Raw genomic sequence first — 19,856 nt, forward strand, 5'->3', positions numbered from 1 at the left:
AGAACGCTGGGCCAGAGCATAGGGCTCTGGCTTCAGAGATCTCAACAGGGAGACATCCGTGGCCTCACCTTTCCCCTCAGTGAACTGCAGGGTGGCCGCAGTGATGGCCTTCACTTTGTCCCCTTGGATGGCGATGTCAGCTTCCATCAACTTGTGCTTCTGTAGCAAGTCCTCGACCTCCAACAAATGCTTCCCAAACTCAGCAGACAAGAGGTGAGCCTGGCAAAGAGGACAGACCGGGTAGAGGGGAAAAGGAGAGGTGAAGTCACATACCTGCTAGGAGAAGAGACCCCTCCAAAGGAAGCATCCATGGTATGGGGGCCTGGGAGTCAGATGCAGCTGGAAGATGCTTGCTGCTCAGCATGGAAGCTATAGAGGACTTCCTAGTGGAAGTGCCTTTCAGAATCATGCATGGAACATTTTTCAGAAGCTCAAGCCCCACACTCGATCTCCTGCATCTGTCTCAAGGTTTGGGGCCTGGGCATGTGTATTTTTAGAAAGCTCCATGGTTGGTCTGATGTGCATCCTCAGCGAGACCCACTGCAGTGGAGGGAGAGGAGAGTCAGACTTCTTGGTTGCTCCTATGCTGGGAAGTCTGGATTCTAACCAGACTCAAACTGGGATTACTTGGGGCCGGATTCTCCAAGCTCCTGATTCATGTCTATCACTTCTAGGTCCTGTAGGTTGGCACCTGTGCTACCGTAAACCCAAGATGTTTTGATCACCCGAAATACAGTGGACCTGGGTTGGTGACTTGTCTGGAGCAGAGGGAGCCAAGCAGTTGATAGGTGGATGCAGCCAGACACCATACTGCCTCAGTTTCTCCATTTTGGGCCAGGGACATGTTCGGCTGGGAGGCATCTAAGGAAGCACAGCTAACTGCAGGGCCAGTGCTGAGGTAGGGCTGGTGGGGAGGGGTGGGAGGTGGTGGGGGATGGGCAGCCTCCGGGGCCCACCTTGATCTCATCCATCCAGTCAATGCTGTGCAGCATGTCCTGGAAGAGCTTCTGCAGGGCCAGGGTTGTCTCCAGTCGCTGGCGCCGGGCCCTCAGCAGCTCCTGCAGATAGTTCCACAGGCGCAGGATGTTGTCCTTGCGGGCAGTGATGCGCTTCTGGTCATGGTAATTCTCCTTCTCTAGCTCCTGGGCCAGGTCCTCCAGGGCCCTCACCCGCTCCTCGTAAGCAGCTGTGTCGGTCTCGATGGCTTCATGCTTCTTCTTGGCGGCCTCCACGGCTGCCAGGTCATACCCAAAGTTGTCCTGTCCCATGCGGAGGAAAGCAGGTGGCTCAGTCAGGCTCCCCTTGGCCAGTCCCCAAGCACAGAGAAATGGCGGGTCCCTTCAGAACTGTTGGATGGGAAAGCCCGTCCGAGGGGGTGCATTCTGCTGTTTTTCTCAGCCTATCTTATCAAAGCCAAGTTCCAAAGACTAAATGTCTTACAAGAGCCTTTAAAAGAAGCTCATAATTTTATTCACTGTGCCATACACGTGGGTATGCCGTGTCTAAGTGACTGACCGAGCCCTTTTGCAGCCTGCTGGCACTCACTGCCCTGCCTTCAATGGACCTGCCCGATTCTGGGCCGGAAGGAGCTGCTTCTCACTTGGAAGCCATGCAGCTGTAAACAGATGGCTCACCCCCATGCTATCTAGGGTGCACGCACACTCTCCAATTCTCTCAGAATGCTGGCTTTCCCCTTCCTGGACATTTGAGTCCAAGCTCTAAATGGAAAGGAACAGATGCTCTTGTGGAGAATCAGCCCTGGGGTCAATTTTTGGCTAGTGAAATATGACGTGATCCTAGAGGTCAGAGTCCACGGAGAGTTCTTCCTCAAACATGAATGCCGATTTACCCAGTCATGGGGAGCAGGGCCGCAAGGCCTGTGGAGAGGCTTATCCTACTGCCACTGATAGGCCAGCTGGGGCTCCAGCCCAGCTCACTGCTGGGGCTCTGGAAAGCTTCTGCCTCCTGCCATCCCCAGTGTGTCCCCCACTACCTGAGCCACGAGGCGCTGGTTTTCATTGAGCCATGTCTCTCTCATGGCGGCCTTTCTGTCAAAGCGCCGGGCCAACTGCTCCAGCTTCTCCTGCCGAATGAGCTCCTCCCTCAGGGCCAGCTCCCGCCGATACTCAGCTTCCTCCAGGCTTTCCCAGGCCTGTGTGAGGAACACAGGAGAACTCTTGGGGCATAGGGGAACACGTAGGTTTGAGGGTTCTGTCTCTTTCACCCGACACGGAGTGATTTCAGGGATCTAGGCAGAGCCTAGACTAAAGTTCAGTCCATCTTTTGGCTACCAAAGACTTGGGGAGCACTGGTCCTGACCTCGCAGTTCCTTCCTCCACTAAACCTGCCTTAGACTCTTGGCCTAATATAATGTTACTCGCCTCTGTGGGTGCTCAGTAAATTCTCACTGACTAAATGGCTACTTTCATTCTGTTAGGATGTCCAAGTGATGCTAAGCCTCCAAACCTCTGAAGTATCAGAAAGCATTTCCCTTCTAATTAGTTCATATTCATCCCATTGTCAGAGAAACTAAGCTATAAAACTGGCTCCAAGAATGGACTCTGGGCATCTGAACAGGGGGCTGAATTAATGGACAGTGAGTGGAGTCGGACCTCTCAGAACGAGGTTCAGAGAGCATTCCCAAACAGCCAACATGTGCAGTTAACAACACTACAGAAAGTGGCTTGGTTTAATCCTGTCCAGTAACCATTCCCTGTGCCCTTATCAGACACTCAGTCAACCCACTGGCAACGTGTAACGAAAACACCGCCATACCCGGTTGATGTCAGACACTAGTTTCCCATCGTGAGGTGTATACACTTTCTGATTGTTGGCTCTCATCCGGGACTGGATGGTAAACAGTAGGACTTCCAGATTACCCTTCTCCTGAAACCTGTTGAGAAAACAGAGGGAGGGAAATTAGTGTCAAGGTCCCCATATTTTTTGCTGAAGTCAAAATGGAACACTGGCATCTTGGAGCTGGGATAGCAAAGCATGTTTTCCTTAAAAACAAAAAGTAAAGAGGATGTGTAGGTTTACTTACCTGTTAAGAAATCTATCATACTCACTAACTGTGATCTGCTCAGGGTTGAGTCTTTATAACACAAACCAGAAAAAACACAACAGCCACCACAGTGTTTGCTTATCATTTGCTTCTACAGGGGAATGGCTAACTGGAGTATTCCAATAATTCCCGCAGATACCAAGCTTTACCAATTGACACAAAAAAACTTCCCTGTTCTGCAAATGATGAAGGCTTCTGACTAGCTCTTTAGTCAGCTTTTTACTGAGTAAGCCAAATAAACCTTAGAAGCCTCATTATCCATGTAAGAACATATTGTACTGAGAGCAACTTTCACTTGAGTACTAATGAACCAGCCCTCTGGACAAGTCCTAAAGGCCAGATGCATCTGAGTGGGGAGGAAAGACTGGGCTCCAGGATGGTAATAGGTATAGGAGATGAGAACTGACAGCGGGGCGAATGTCTGGTCTGAGCTCAAGGTAACTGGGTACTTTTACATTTCCGCATGTACACAAGTATCTACCTACTTCTGCATCCTCCACGTAGCAGTAGCAGTCGAAGACTGGCTATAAACAAGGTCCCTACCCTGAGGCAAGCCTGACAGAGCTGACCACTCAGTCACTTCAAGAGGGCTATAGCCCAGAGCACCATCTGCTCAGCCAAGAGACAGCACCCCTGTGGTGCACTGCCTGGAAGATGCACAGGGGATGTTATCTGTACTGGATTCAGGACTTTAAAAGTGGGTTAGTGTCAGGCCAGAAACCAGATGCTTGTTTACAGTACATTCTAGACTCCATGTCTCATCTTTCTCTGTTTGAGAGTCATGAATGAAGAGTGTGGGAGGTGAGGGGGAGGAACGAGGCAGAGGGCACCACCAGTGAGCTAGAAATCTGTTTCAGAAGAGTTGGACCAGCTAACAGCAGGTGAGATGGAATGCCCCCGTGTCTGTGTGTACCTGCATGCATGTTTTTATGGGTGTGTCTGTATGTGCACGTATGGTTCTGTTTGTGCCTATGTATGCACACATGTGCACAGGCCCTGCATACACTGGGGTGAAGCAGGGGTCTCAAGAGGCAGGCTAAATGCTGTGTTGATGAGCAGTGACAGATGAGAGAGAAACAGGATGTACCTGACGACCAATAGGACCCCACACAGAAAGCTCTGGGGCTGAGAATACAGAGGTCATTATCAGATAGCAAAAGCATGGCTCAGTGCACAGAGGAGAGGAACATTCCAGCACAGGTTCTTTGAAGAGACTCAGAAGTCTGAGATTTCACTCCTGCTCCCCTTCAGGGATCTGGGAAAGTACTTTCTTTGGCTATGAGTTAAGGGTTACTCATCAGTGCCCATTTCCTACAGGCTGATGGCTTGGGAGCAGGGAGGCAGGGTGGGGATGAAGTAGATGACAGATGTGAAGCTCTCTAGTTTCTAGGATATACCTCCTGGATACACTTCTCAAGGCTCAGAGACTGGCTCTACCTTGGCAGTTTCTTAGCACTGATGTCCACCCTCCAAGTGCCAAGGCCCTTACTTGGGTGGCTTCTCCACGGTGCGGTAGGTGCTGAAGGCCTGGAGTTGTTGCTGGACGCCTGTCAGGGAGTTGGCAAACTTGCGGCTGTTCAGGACAGTGATGGTCTGCTCAATCCAGGTGAGCAGGTCAGAGGCCAGCCCACTGTACTTTTCAATCATCTTCTCAGTCTCAATGGCATGGTCAATTACCTAGGGAACCACTTTATTACTTATCCTTATCAGAAGAGCAATGACATCAATGAGGCCACCAATGGGGACCACAATGAAGGTGGTCCTCCTCTCCAAAACTGGAATGTTCCATGTTGGGTTTGTTCCCTGAGCCCAACAGCACTGCTAAGGCAGGAGGAATGGACTGAAAGTAGACTGGAAACATTACTAGGAAGCTAGCTGTGCTAGGGCTCAGGGGCAGCTCCACCCTACCCCTGACCCTGTAAAACACTAGTAAAGCTTGCTGTGCCAGGACAGCAGCTACTAGAAAGACCAAGGTCTCGTTTATTTTAAAATGCATTATTAGGAATCCAGGGTTTCTAGAGGCACTGTCTTCGCTAAATGCCAGACACACAAGAAGAATGAGAAATGTTCTCTGCCCTTGGGGAGCTGTGGACCAGCAGGGGAAAGGAATCTGGCATGAGGGTCCCTACAGTGTGATGGGATCCTGATATACCACAGGAGCTAAGAGGCCCAGAACCACAATAAACTAATAAATAAAAGCCCATCGTGTTCCTGTGGAAATGTTCATGAGATTTGGGTGTGCCGGTGGAAGATGGGCTCAGAGCTGCAGGCTAGGACATCTTTCAGGACAGACCATCAAATTGCTTTGGAATTCAGCTTGGGAGCCATTAACTTGGCAATGTTTGGCTTCAGAGGAAGTTGGTGGGGAGTGATCTATAACCACCCCCCCCCCCCCCCACTGCAGCCAGGGCCTATACACAAAGCTCTTAGAGTAGAAAAGAAGCATCTCGGTGTGACAAACAGGGAAACGGGGGACACTCTGGTTATGAAACGGCTTTGTACCTTGCCGACACGCTTGCCCTCCACTGCCAGCACCTTCATCTTGGAGAAATAGTGATAAAATGCCACCACGTAGGTAATAATGGATTTTTCATCAGGGTTTTCTGTGAAGACATCTGCAAGAGGAAAGGGTGTGCTCGCAGAACCCAAATGGAAGCTGGAAATGTCAGGCTCAGAGGGCTTATCTCCCTGTTCCTATAGGATAAAATTCAACTACAGGACCCAAGTGACAAACAGAGGGGTGAGAATGAAAGAATAAGTGTTTGCAATTTTAGCGAGAGGATCAAATCCATATTAGGACCACAAATGATGAAAGAAGTAAAAAGAAGGATCCAAAGACTACAAGTGGGCCCCCAGTTGGGCCAGGCAAATGTGGGGAACCACCTTGGATCTGAAGAGCAGGCCTGGAGCAGAGCCCTGGCCCAGCCACTGTCCCCTCACTGTGTCCACGTCTGGCCCAGCACCAGGCCTAGACTCCTCCAGGTGCTCTGCCAGTTTGGGGCTCCCTCCAGCCTGAGCACTGGCTCCCATCACTGCCCATCACTGCCCATCACTGCCCATCACTGCAGCGGAGGACTGGAGCAGGTGTAGCTCACCTTCAGGGTCGAGGAGCGGGATGATGCCCAGCTGACGCTCAGCCACATCAAACGCATGCTCAAGGTTGTGTCGTGCATTGGAGTCCTTCAGCTTATCAAAGTCGATCAGGTCAGGCCTGGGGACAAGGCCAGGCTGTTCAAAGGGGAGTGGCCATGGCATCCCCCACCAAGAGGGCTGCCCCAGCACAAAGCAAGGATGCTGGGCAGAAGTCAAAGGAGACAGGAGCAGGAGGGGGCCAGCTGTGAACACTAGTACAAGGGGAGGGGGCAGTGGGCATGACTGAATTTCAGGGAGGCAGGGATACTGAGGGTGAGAGAAGGCCCAGTGGAGAGAACATTCCTGGGAAGCTTGAACAGGAACCTACACGTTGAGTAAAATGTATCCAAACAGCCCAGGTGTTCTGCATTATTTCCAAAGCCCTGTCCTCCCCCTTACCGGTGTTTGTGTATCAGGGCGTTAAAGGCCAGGCCATCCTTCCAGCTGGAGGTGAAGTTGGTTACATTGACTTGGGGGTAGCTGCATCCAAAAGAAACAATAAGACCTAAGAAATTGAATCTTTGGGGGTCTCAAAAAGTGTCTACACCTACAAAACTAATACACAAGAGAGAAATGTATCGATCCCTTCTTGAGCCCCTTCAACAACAGCAGTTAAGTCACAAGAAGAGGCTCCTCCATAAGGGGGGCCCAAGAGACTCACACACCCAACAGACCCCAGAGTCCGGCCCAGGCAACTCTGGAAAGGAATGCTGAATTTCAGGCCTCTAAGAATCAGGTCAGGATAAATTTTGAGTCAGTTACCCCAATGCTGTTACAGTTCTGGGTGATGATACGGGTGTTCCCTGGGTATGGCAGTACTTGGGGGAAGTAAGGGCATGGTGGGGAATGTAGTAATGAACTGATTCCCAGGGCATACCCTGCTGTCTTCATCTGACACCATAATAGCAATGCATCCTTGGCCGAGCGTGTCTCACGACCTTCCATTGTTTGGACAACAATGTCCTGAATCTAGGGGTGCAGGAACAAGAGAGGGAGGAATTAGATTTGCATCTGGCTCTGTGCCTTCCTTCTCTCCCTCCCTCTTTCTTCCTTCTTAGCCACCCATCTGCATTGCCAGCCCTGCAGCAACACCACAGCTTAAGGCCCTGCATCCCAGTGGCCCGTTTCTCTGCCTTAGTCAGCTGCACAGGACGGGGATGGCTTCCTCATGTTGGAGGAGACAGCTCTAACCTGATGACTAATGGGGTACTGAGAATAAACAAGATACCCCAAATCCTCCTCTGAGTATCAGTGCCCTACAAGGAACAACATGAATATTGAAAGGGACTGTATGTCTGATTAGTAGCTCCTCTTACCTTTCATTCTCCCCAATTCTGCCATTATTACTGCTTAACTATAAGCACCGACAGAGAGTGAAGTGGGATATCCAAGACCCCTTGGATGAGCTCTTCAGTCTGGGAATTGTGTGCTGTCTTCTTCCTCCCTGCCTTCCCTGCCTCAGGACTAGATTCTTTCTGTCCCATGTGGAAGGCCCTGCTTTCCTTCCCTTGCACTTTCTCAACTTCCTTACAGATAATGAACCTTGAATTTCAGGGTGGGAAGAGAAAAGTTTCTGATTGAAAAACATAAAATAGGGGCGCCTGGGTGGCTCAGTCGGTTGAGCGTCCGACTTCGGCTCAGGTCATGATCTCACGGTCTGTGAGTTCAAGCCCCGCGTCGGGCTCTGTGCTGACTGCTCAGAGCCTGGAGCCTGTTTCAGATTCTGTGTCTTCCTCCTCTCTCTGACCCTCCCCCATTCATGCTCTGTCTCTCTCTGTCTCAAAAATAAATAAACGTTAAAAAAAAATCTTAAAAAAAAAAAAGAAAAACATAAAATAGATCTTCTGTATTGTTTTTGCAACTTGTGAATCAAACTATTTAAGAAAAACCAAAAAGTTACACATGTCAGGGGAAGGGGACAAAAGCAGATCTTGTGGTCAGATCTCTGCTACTAGTTTCCATATTCTCCCTCAAAAGACTACACTGTTGACTGAACAGCTCACCTTGAGCTTCAGTGACCAGGCAGTGTAGAGGACGGTCCCTTCTTCCTATAAACATTGTCCCACAAGACAGGTTTCTAGCCTCCCAGAATGTGCATACTCGTACTTCATTCACCATTTTATAAGATTCCTAAGTCCTATCTGGCCCCTTAAGGCTCCCTCCACTCCCTCTGCCCCCTTGGAACCCACCTGGAAGCGAAGGATGATGGTCCAGATGAGGCCCAGGACCAGGCGGTGGTTGCCATCCACAATGTCATGGGAGCCCATGTTTTCCAGGTGCACACGCTGCTCCTTGAGGAACTGCAGGGCTTTGTCCACATTCTCCAGGCAGTGGATGCGCATCTTCCCCTTCGTGGGCTTTGGCTGAAGGACAGCATTGGCCCCATGGGCACGGAGGGACCTCACGGTCACCCCCAGAGGTGGTTGCAGCCTAGACCAGTTCCTGCCATAAGCATCCACCCTCCACCCTCCTGGCCAAACTCCAACCCTCACGCTCACTGCTTGCCACTTTTCAACCCCATCCTTTCAGCAAAGTTCAGAGGCTCCCCCTTCCTTGAGCATCCAGAGCTCTGCAATTGGGCTGTGTCAGTACAGTTCCAGGGTCTGAACAAAGCCTTCTGAGTATGTAATAAATGACATTCAAGAGCAGTAACACAACAGATAGTTAATTGAGCACTTACTATGTGCCAGGCACATTTCTAAGAACTATTTACTGTTGGTTGGTGATAAGAGTGGCTTTCTGTTTGGTGACTGATATAACAGGGTCTATGCCAGCATCCAGCCTCCTCCTCCATCCCTGAATGGCCCCAGCCAAAACTTAAGGGGACCACCCCTGAGGAGTAGCCACATCATGTGAAGGGTTCCCAGTGGTAACTCTTTCTAGTTGGCTTTCAATACAGTGTAAAAGGCAGCAGCCTGGAGTTGAAAAGGCAACAGGAGAATGTGGTACCTTTTCATTCAAACCCCAAGGATCTTAGTGCTTCATCAGGCACAGGTATCCTTTTATCCATGGGGGAAACAAGGCAAAGAAGATCCTGACTAATAGGCCCAAGGTCATAATGGAAGTCACTGAACAAAACACGAACCTTCATCTGGTTCTCCCTCAGAGACAACATTACTGCCAGGTGGGTTACAACTGAGAGGACATGTAATAAATTTCCACTTGTAAGAGTGACAGAACACACAGGAAAATATCTTCCATGCTTTCTTCTGGGTTCCAAGAAGGATGCAAATTTCTCCAACTGGGTAATAACCCATCTTAGCCTGCATGAGGCAACAGATGGTAGGTCCACTGCAGGCCAGCGACAGATGCCCAGGCCCCACGTGGACAAAGTCAAGAGCTCTGCATGGCTTCTGGGAGAAGCATGAAGAGGTAGGAGTGGCCATTAGGCAATGAACTCTGAGTAGAGGTCAGAGAACTCAGGAAGCCACATGGACATCTCACATCAGTAAGCAATGAAACCTCCCAAAAGAATAAGGAGAAACCTTGGAAGGCCATGAGAATTGGAGATACCCACAGACCATGTCTTTCCTGAAGAGGGGACACGGCACAACCACACGGTGCAGGGAAAGAGGCCACGACACAGGAAGGGGCTTTACCAGCATCTCTCCAGAGAGCACCTCCAGGAGCTTGATGAGCATCCGTCCATCCCGCAGATCCTTGTAGAGGTCAGTGATGCGACAGGGCACACGAGCCAGGTTTGAGTTCACCCATTTTGTGAAAGTTTTCTTCTGAACCACTTCCCGCTCATCTGAGTGGGGAGAAGAGCCTTGGGTGAGGTGCCCGGGGTGACAGTGTCAGTGTGCAATGTGACATAGGGCTGAGGGGATTTCTTAATCCCAGGGTCCCCTGATCCCTGGTAGAGGAGGCTGAGGTACCTATTTCATCCCTTTCCTAGGAACATTGGCGGTCAGAGTGTAGCCTTTGGGCAACATGGGCCCATGGACTGGGGCAATGAAGAGATTACTTCTACTACCACATTCTATGCCCAGTGGCTAGGCATGCCTAATTCAGCCACCTGTTTTCCTGTGCCTGGCAGAATGCTCTGTCCCTTTGTACCAGTAAACTCAGATTTCAACGCCAGGTTCACCCGTCTACCCATCCAACAAACATTCCCTGCCTAGAATGGTCTCTCTGGCCCTTCCACTCCACCCCACCCCCTCCACCTAACTCCTATTTGTCCAGAAAGCTTTTGCCAACCCCTTGCCGGGGTTAGGCCTCCCCTTGTGTGCCCCACCCCCTGCATATACATTTCTCATTTAGGTCTTGCTTCACATTCATAGTTGGTGAAAGCCTGTCTCTCCTGCAAGCAAAGTCTGTCTGTCTATCTGGTTAACTTCTATAACCCGAAGGCCTAGCGCCCGCTACACGGTAGATATTCCAGAGCTGTACTGTATTGAGTGCACATTTACTCAGCTCCCGTTGGTGGAGGCTCATGCTAGGCCTGATAATACATAAAAGCAAAACCAACTGCCTGCCCTGAAGAAGATCCTGGTAGGCAGAGAAGAATGGTGAACAAGGCAAGTTGGAATGTATGATCCGCACAAGTTTAGGCATACAGGAGGTTTGGGTTGGGGGCCGTCCATTGCATTAAGCTGCCTCTCTCACCCCCAGCATACCAGGCAGAGGTTCTCCCTCTTCAGACCTGAGAAGCTGACAGATATCCCTACTCAAAATCAGCATCAGCCCTAACCAGGCTTCTCACTGCACCAGTTCAGGAGAGGTACCTCTTGGCACCTCTGTAAACCAGATTCTGGTAACCTGCACAGTTATGGCTGGGAGCCTTGAACAAGATGCTGGAGAGAGAGAAGCTGGGATAGCACAAAGAATGGGGGAGGAGCGGAAGACAGAAGAGTGGAAGAAAAGAGAAAGGGGGTGAAGAGGGAAGGAGGGTGTACCCTTGTTGTTGTCCCTAGTGAACAGTTTGTGACCACAGGCTTCGGGCGTTTCGGTGCAGGAGCTGGCTGGTCTGACAGTTGCAGAGGAAGCCTGGGGAGGGTGGGTGGGGGTTGGGCACAGCCAAGGCAACTCAGAGCAGCCTAGCCAGGAGAGATGTCAGCCCCTGGGGGCAGGCTTAATGTCCGTTCTGCTGAGCCCAAACCGTGGAAAGGTTGGCCTTTTAAATTATTAAATACCTGATTTAACAACAACAAAAAGAGAAGCCCCGCCAGCACGGCCTCAAGGGTATAATTTTGGCGGTTCCGGAGGCTCACAGCATCAAATTCCTTCCTATTGCACTGCTATTTTAGTGTGAGGAACTCAGACACATTATTCACTTATTCATTCATCCAGCCAATGTTTACTGCACAACCACTAGGTGCCAGGCTCTGGGGGAGATGGGGAATCAAGGACAGGAAAGACAGCCCCTTCCTTGAAGCAGACATACTCTGTTATAAATAAGATGGGCTCTGGAGTCCTATATGAAGAATTCAATGGCAGCCATCTAAATAAGACTTCCATGAAGAAGAAAAATACTACTACTGATTCTATGAGTCTCAGATAAATAAAAAATTAAAATGGCATCCATTCATACCAGGCCACTGGGCAAAGTTTCAGGTGAAAAAAACCCTCCTTACTCTTTTGCTGGCAAGTTAAACCACTTTCCTGATTTCAAGGATTGTTCAGTAAAATGTAACTAAAGTTTCAAAGATATATTGGACAAGAAGCAATTGCATTTATTCTGGGGCATGTTTGGGCTCAATAGAACCCGCCATGACCCCGTGATGCCTTCCCTAGAAACCAGAACTGTTTTGTTTTTAACTTTTTAATGTTTCTGCACTTTTGAGAGACAGAAAGAGAGAGAGCACGAGCAAGGGAGGGGCAGAGAGAGGCAGAGACATATAATCCGAAGCAGGATCCAGGCTCTGAACTATCAGCAGAGCCCGATACAGGGCTTGGACCCACGAACCCATGAGATCATGACCTGAGCCGAAGTCAGATGCTTAACCAACTAAGCCACCCAGGTGCCCCTAAACCAGAGCTGTTCTTTAAGGGGCTAGCTCTTCTAACTGATGGAGCTTTGAACAAGGGCTAAAATTTTTAGCCCCCTTAGAGAGAAGTGTGTCAAAAAACTTAAGTCCTTTCTTCATTTCTCCTTTTCCTGTTTTTAAGGATCCCAAAATTTCATCACATGGGTAACGAGACCCATTTATTTGTGGTTGGCGAAGGGTGAGGAAGTGCTTTTAGCTGGGGACATGGGATTTAGTTCTCGGCTGCTGGGCTGGCACATATATTGGAACAGATATATCCTAAATTACCCTTAGGTCTCCCCAGTTTTCAACACACAAATGAAGCCTCGTAGACCCCAAAATGTTGGAGCCACAGGTTTAGAGCTCAGGCAGGCAGCTTCTTGGCTGCTTTTTCCTTGAAGACTGGGGTGAAATTGCCCAGAATCACCAGCACCCTGAAACACTCTGCAGTGTTGAGACATGGGAAGGATTCTGAGAGGCTAATGATGATCATAAGGAGAGAAAGCCCAGGAGTGGGGATTAATTTCCATTAGCTGTTTTGCTCTGGCTGCTCCACGTCGGCATGCTCAGCAAATTTACTCCCAGCATGCCCCAGGTGTCCATCAGAAGCCTTCCAAGTACAGGAGAGGCGGGTGGCCCAGGGCCAGCTGGGCTGGGAACCCCAGTGGTGTGGACAGGCTGGGGCAGTGGCCATGTATTGGGCCTGCTGTCCCCAGGGGGCCTGGGCCATCTTGCATGGACCCTCTGTGGAAAGGAGTCCTCAGCAAGGGCTGGCTAGGGGCCAGACCTCATTTCCAGACCCCTAACCCTTCCAGTGCAGGAAAGGGAACAAGTCTACCAGCATGGTCTGACTCAAAGCCACCAGAGCCTCAGAAAACCCTTGTGCCTTTGCTGCCCTCAAGGGTAGGGCCCTCCATTCCTGTCTGTTCTTCCTCTCCCTTTCCCTCCCAGGATGGGACCATCTTCAGTCCTTCCTACATGTCAGGGCTTCTCCTAGAAAACTCACCTTCTCTGACCAGCTGGCTAGAACAAGTGTCTGGATACTGTGACTGGGTGATCTTTCATTTACATTCCCTTTCCAAAGTTTGGTTTGAGGTCAAACAGACCCACAAAACTCAGACTCAAATATTTGTCCACTAATAAGTGAGTTTATAGTACCTGGCACACAGAAAGCTAGCCTAAATGTTACCATCACTCTTATCGTCACTACTACTACTATTTTTTTAGTTAAAAAAGTTTTTTAATCTTTATTTATAAGAGAGAGAGAAAGAGACAGAGAGACAGAGTGCCAGTGGGGGAGGAACAGAGAGGGAGACACAGAATCCGAAGCAGGCTCCAGGCTCCAAGCTGTCAGCACAAAGCCCGATATGGAGCTTGAACTCACGAACTGTGAGATCATGACCTGAGCCAAGTTGGACGCTTAACTGACTGAGCCACCCAGGCACCTAAGGACAGTTCATTTTAAAATGAACATACAAAAGCTGTCACAAGGTGACACTGGATTAGTTACCAGATAAATGGCACATACAGTAAATGGTCATGGGCCAAAGGGGAGAGAAGTCATTTCTAACTGGAGTAGGCAAGGGGGTTTCTCATAAAGAAAACCTCTTCGGACAGGTAGAGGAGGAGGGGAGCCAGGAAGAGAAGAGGAAGAGAGATATTCCCAGAGAGACATGGAAGGATGGAGTTTGTTCAGGGGCTGCTGACTAGCTACAGGTGAGAAGAAAATGTGTGAGGGGTGCCTGGGTGGTTCAGTTGGTTAAGTGTCCGACTTTGGCTCAGGTCATGAGCTCACGGTTCCTGAGTTCAAGCCCTGTGTTGGGCTCTCTGCTGTCAGCACAGAGCCCGCTTTCAGATCCTCTGTCTCCCCGCTCCCCACCCTCCTGCCTCTCTCCTGCTCATGCTCATCTGCTCTCTCTCTCTCTCTCTCTCAAAAATAAACATTAAAAAAAAAGAAGAAAATGTGTGGAAAATAGGTTTTAAAACCGAATATGGAAAGCCTTGAAAGAAAGGCCAAGAAGTTTAGATTTAATCCTAAAAGCAAAAGAAGCCACTGAAGGTATAGGAGGTTCATTTCCTGAATTACTAGTTTGTAAGGCCCTCAATGATAATAATAATAAAAAAAGTGTTTCAATTTAAAATGAAATGTGAAAATTTACATAAAGAAACACCTTTATATATTTTTAAAGGGATTCACAATATGTGCCCCATTTTAAAAAATGCTTATTTATTTTTGCGAGCGAGCAAGCAAGAGAACACGAACAAGCAGAGGAGGGGCAGAGAGAGAGGGAGACAGAGGATCTAAAGCAGGCTTCTTGCTGTCAGCACAGAGCCTGATGCGGGGCTTGAACTCACCAACTGTGAGATCGTGACCTGAGCCAAAGTCAGACACTTAACCGACTGAGCCACCCAGGTGCTCCAAGAACACCTTTTTAAAAGTCTCCTGAGGGGGGCGCCTGCGTGGCCCAGTCGGTTAAGCGACCGACTTCGGCTCGGGTCATGATCTCGCAGTCCATGAGTTTGAGCCCCGCGTCAGGCTCTGTGCTGACAGCTCAGATCCTGGAGCCTGTTTCGGATTCTGTGTCTCCCTCTCTCTGACCCTCCCCCGTTCATGCTCTGTCTCTCTCTGTCTCAAAAATAAACAAACATTAAAAAAAATTAAAAAAAAAAGTCTCCTGAGGTGCACAAAAGATTTGAACAGGTGGCAAGGCACATCCAAGTCTTGACTAGGAAAACTCAATATGATAACGATGTCAGTTTACTCTAAATTCATTTACATATTGAATATTATTTTAAATATATTTAAATTATATACCTTAAATTTGGGGGGAAACTAGAGAAGCTATGAGAAAATGCACTGGAAAAACAAATAGCTAGGAAAATCCCAAAAAGAAGAGTAACAGACCTTCCCAGGCATTTTTTGTATCAGATAATAAAGCACAGTATAAAGGTACAATGATAAGACTGTGTGCTACTAGCATATGAAAAGACATATCGATGGAACAGAAGTAGTCCCAAGCACAGAGAGGCACTTGATAACTGATAAAGGTAGTTATTTCAAATAGAAAGGGGAAAAAAAGGATTATTGGGTAAGCGGTGTGGAAAAAATTAGATGCCATCCAGGAAAAATTAACTTATATTTATACCTCAATTCCAGGATAATTTCATTCAGATAAAAACTGAAAACATAAAAATTAAATCATAAAAATACCAAAACCAATCATGGTTGAATGCTTTTGTTTTTGTTTTCTAATGATGCTGGTGTAGAAAAAGTCCTCCTAAATAGGACACAAAATTCAAAAGGTAGCAAATAAAAGATTGAAAGTTCAACTACATTAAAAAAAACCTTCAGTCAAAATTTCTGCTCCTATGAATTAAAATTAAAAAAAAAATTTGTGTGGGTTAGAATACCACAAGCAAAGTCACACAAATGACAAAGGATATTTGTAACTCACATCTTTCAAAGAGCCAATTCCTTTAGGATATAAAGAACATATACAAATTAATGAGGAAAAAGACCAACAATCTAATAGCAAAGTGGACACATGTATGTGAACAAAAAGTTAACAGAAAAACTGTAAAGTGGTCTTTAATGTGTAGAAAATTGTCCAAGCTATTCACAGAAGTACAAATTCAAAGTATAAACATACACATGAAATTTAATAAATGGACCTTAATTAGTTTGGACAGATTATAAAAGACATTTTTGAGACAACTGGGAAAATTTGAATATTAAGTGGGTTATTAGATTGTATTAGAGTTGATGTTAATTTTATTAAGTCTGCATTTTTGCCAGCACATAGCTGTAAGCTAGGGGTAAAGCTAGGGGTAATAGTAGTATTATAGTTAGGTGGGAAATGTTCTTGTTTTTCAGAGGTGCCTACTAAAGTATTGGGGTAAAATGTCATGGCAATCTTCAATTCACTTTAAAAATATGTCAACCCCTCAAATAGACAAGCAAATATGGTAAAAAAAAAAAAAAAAACAGTTGTTAAGTCTAGGTGAGGATTCGTTATACTTTCATCTCTATTTTTTTGTATGTTTGAAATTTTTCATACTAAAAGTCAAAAAGTACAACGAAAGTCCATCAAGACACTGCTTCATTTATCGGGTGGGCACAGATCAAAAAGTCTGATAAGATCCGGTGTTTGGTTAAGGGTGTGGGGAAAAAACATTCATATGTTGCTAGAGAAGTTATGAGGCAATTTGGCAAGACTGATCAGAATTATATATGCACACACTTTTGAACCCAGTAAATCCACTTCTAGGAATATATCCTCCCGACAAACATATATTTGGGAATTAATCTATATATAAGGTTATTCATTGCATTTTTAAAAATAGTGAAAGACTGGAAACAATGAAAATGTTCACCAATAGGAGACTGGTTAAATTAAAATTGTATGTCCATACAATAGAAAACTTAATTGTTGTAAAAAAAAAATGAGGCTGTTTATGTATTAATACAAAACAATCTTCAACATATCTTGGGTGGAGGAAAACACATAGAGCAATGTGTAGTAAAAAAAAGAAAAAAAGGCTGGGAAGAAGAATAGACCGTTTGCTAATATATGCATAAAATACGCCTGGAAAGATGCATGGGAAATTGAGAACACTAATTATGGGAAAAGAACTAGGTATCTGAAGGACCAAGGTGGGAATAAAACATTTTTTGCCCTTTTATACATCTTTTGAGTTTTATCCCCTGGATGTATATGTTATTTATTCAATATAGAAATCTATTTTTCTTTTTCTTAAGAAAATATTAAACTTTTTTTTCCTCCTCCTCCAAGATGGCCCAGTTCCCTGTGTGTCCTGCTTCAGGGACTTTTCACGAGACAAAAATCACAAGCATGGTTAACCACCTGAGCCACAAGAAAGATGGAAGGGAGAGAGGGAGAAGGTTTATGAGTTGAGGAACACTTCCTACATCCCTTGAGAACAGAGCCCAGGAGGGAGGTCCATGGGTCCTGTGGGCAGGTTTCGCTCTGCCCCCTTGACCACCATGTAGCTACTCTCCCAGGTCTTGCCCTCTGAATATCCCCCACAGGTGTTTTAAAGCACAGACCTCTCCCCTGGGGTCAAGGTTCTTTCCCTTTCTTTCTTGTGTTCTACCTTCTCTAGGCTTCTTCTTGGCTCTTCCTTCTGCTTCCCTCCTCCCTTGGCGACAGCACGCCTGCCACTGGCCCCACCTACTCTGGTACCTGTTTCACTTCCTGACATCATGGGCACCCGGGAAGTTTGTTATCAAATTCCCCAGTGTTTTAAAAATAAAAGCCTATTACACATTGGCTGTTCTTAAGCCACATGGTTTAGTTGAAATAGTTTATCTTGGAACCTCAATTACCCAATTCTAGGCCCATTTATCTATTTCTGCCCTAGTTTCCTATAAAATTCCTTGCGTGCTTCATATCCCTCCCTCTTTTGTCTGTTAAAAATCTGCTGTCAAGACTAGAGAATAGCAGGGTGCCTGGCTGGCTTGGTCGGTAGAGCATGTGACTCTGGATCTCGAGGTTGTGAGTTTGAGCCCCACATTGGATGTAGAGATTTCTCAAAAATAAAAGAAATCTTAAAAAATAAAAATAAAAAAGAATAGAGAACAGCAACCTAAATATTCAAAACAGGGGATTATATGATAATTTTGGTACATTTGTGAAGATACTAATAAGGTTGTAGAAGACCTTTCAATGGTAGGAAAGGATATTATAATACATATTAAGGAAAAATACAGATTTTAAAATAACACGTATAATATGACCCCAGTCTTGTAGAGCTATATCCATTTAAAAACAAAATCTTAAGCTAGATATTGTTATAGCTGAGTGGTAAGACTGTGGGTGCCTTTTCTTTTTGCTTATCTGTAGTTTCCAAAATTTCTGCAATGAACATGTATTACTTTGATAATAAGAAACAGCAAATATCATGAAGAAAAATCAGATATGAAGCTCATAAATCCTGAGGAATAAATGACTGATGAAATGTTTAAAAATGTGTTGTGTTTTTTTTTTTTTTTTCCAGAAGCCTGCATTTTTACCAGCATGTAGCCCTAAGGTATAGGTAAAGCTGGTGGTCAGAAAGACAAAAGGGAGAAAAGGCACCATAGGAGGCCCATGGATCACTGGCCTGGGTCTGAAAACAATCATTTAATCCTTTGTAGGTTTACAGCTTGGGATTTCTCCACTTCTCATGTCAGGAAGCCAAGAGCTTAAGGAACCTGAATGAGTGATGCTTTAACTCCCATGAACTTGTGACAACATTGAAGATACAGATGCTAATCCCATGAAGCCTAGCACAGGGGCAGACCCTGAGAGACACATCATAAATGATGCTGGTGGCACAAATTCTACCCTACAGTTTAGCTTGGAGAGGAATTTTTTCTTTCAACCAACCAGCTTTCATCACACTAGCATTGTGAACAGCTAGAGCAGGATTCCCCTACATACAAGATTTAAAACTTAGCTAGGGTTGGTTCTAAGCGAGAACTTTAGGATGCTTACTACATGTCTGCAAAGGCAAGCACAAAGTGCATAAGACTGACTTTAAAAGTGGGCAGAGTTGAACACTAAGATGCTGGTTAACTAGACTGGGGTACGTTAATACAAAGGAAGACTATACAGCCATGAAGATGATAATCTATATGTTTGCATGAAATGATATTCACAATATAGTGCTCAGTGACAAAAATTCTAAGATTACAGTATTATAGATAGCATTTTAATATTTATACATATATACACGCAGTCATATTTATAGGCTTGTAAAATATCTATATGGGTCATTAACAATGTCCCCAGTTTTCTCTTTTTTCTCTATTTTTCTAATCTTCTCTATACTAAATATATTTTGTGTAACAAAAATATTTGAAGATATATTTTTTAATGTTTATTTATTTTTTAGAGAGAGAGACAGCATGAGCAGAGGAGGGGCAGAGAGAGAGGGAGACACAGAATGTGAAGCAGGCTCAAGGCTCTGAGCTGTCAGCACAGAGCCTGATGTGGGGCTCAAACTCACGGACCATGAGAGCCTGACCTGAGCAGAAGTAGGATGCTTAACTGACTGAGCCATCCAGGTGCCCCTCACCTTATTGTTTTTTAAATAAAATAGGGTCTTTATATATAGTAGGAAAAGAAAACAAGTTATCAGAGGCCAGTTTAAATTTAAAAAAATGTTTTTGAAGAAGGCTAGTTTTGATCTGAGGTTTGAAGATGATCATGGTTTTAGAATGACAGAGAAGAAAGGGGGGGGGTCTTGCTCAAAGCCCTCAAGATGGAAACTGGCAAATCTGTATGTGTGTGCACACAGGTGTGCAAGTTTGGGGGGTGAGGGTGAAAAGCAATGAACTTCCCCAGAGTAAAGAAGTTGAAGGACAGTCTAGGGAATCTGAACTCTACACTTCAGGTAAAGAAAAGCCTAGAGGTTCTTAAGTAAAGCAACACCTCACTAAAATCTGCTAGAGGACAATGCTTCTAACTTCCCTGTGTAAATGGGATTCAATGAGGAGAGGTCAAGGCACCAGCTTGGAGGCAGCTGCAGAAGTCTCTGCTTGAGGTGACATGGCCCCAGCTGACATGTGAACCATGGAAGTGAAATGACCAGAGCTGATCTGGACAACCACAGAACAAGGGTCTGCTGGCCCACAGCAGGTGAGAATATTCAGAGGCTGTAAGACAGAAGTAAAAAGGAATTCAGGA

General features: G+C 46.3%; 1 protein-coding gene across 2 annotated transcripts in view; it reads right to left on the reverse strand.

Moving 5' to 3' along the window:
* Positions 1-19,856, reverse strand: part of SPTB (spectrin beta, erythrocytic) — a 124,883-nt gene that overhangs the window by 38,238 nt on the left and 66,789 nt on the right. For both annotated transcript variants that reach the window (XM_078448143.2, XM_078448142.2), the window contains 11 exons: positions 9,796-9,947; positions 8,386-8,559; positions 7,074-7,165; positions 6,596-6,676; positions 6,160-6,275; positions 5,567-5,679; positions 4,554-4,741; positions 2,776-2,893; positions 1,994-2,152; positions 957-1,259; positions 69-219 (listed from right to left, as the gene is read on the reverse strand). In XM_078448143.2, the coding sequence (XP_078304269.1) occupies positions 69-219; positions 957-1,259; positions 1,994-2,152; positions 2,776-2,893; positions 4,554-4,741; positions 5,567-5,679; positions 6,160-6,275; positions 6,596-6,676; positions 7,074-7,165; positions 8,386-8,559; positions 9,796-9,947 (1,647 nt within the window). The remainder of the gene's footprint in view (positions 1-68; positions 220-956; positions 1,260-1,993; positions 2,153-2,775; positions 2,894-4,553; positions 4,742-5,566; positions 5,680-6,159; positions 6,276-6,595; positions 6,677-7,073; positions 7,166-8,385; positions 8,560-9,795; positions 9,948-19,856) is intronic.

Source organism: Panthera onca, chromosome B3 (genome assembly GCF_046562875.1).
Source record: "Panthera onca isolate mPanOnc1 chromosome B3, mPanOnc1 haplotype 2, whole genome shotgun sequence".
Classification (NCBI taxonomy): domain Eukaryota; kingdom Metazoa; phylum Chordata; class Mammalia; order Carnivora; family Felidae; genus Panthera; species Panthera onca.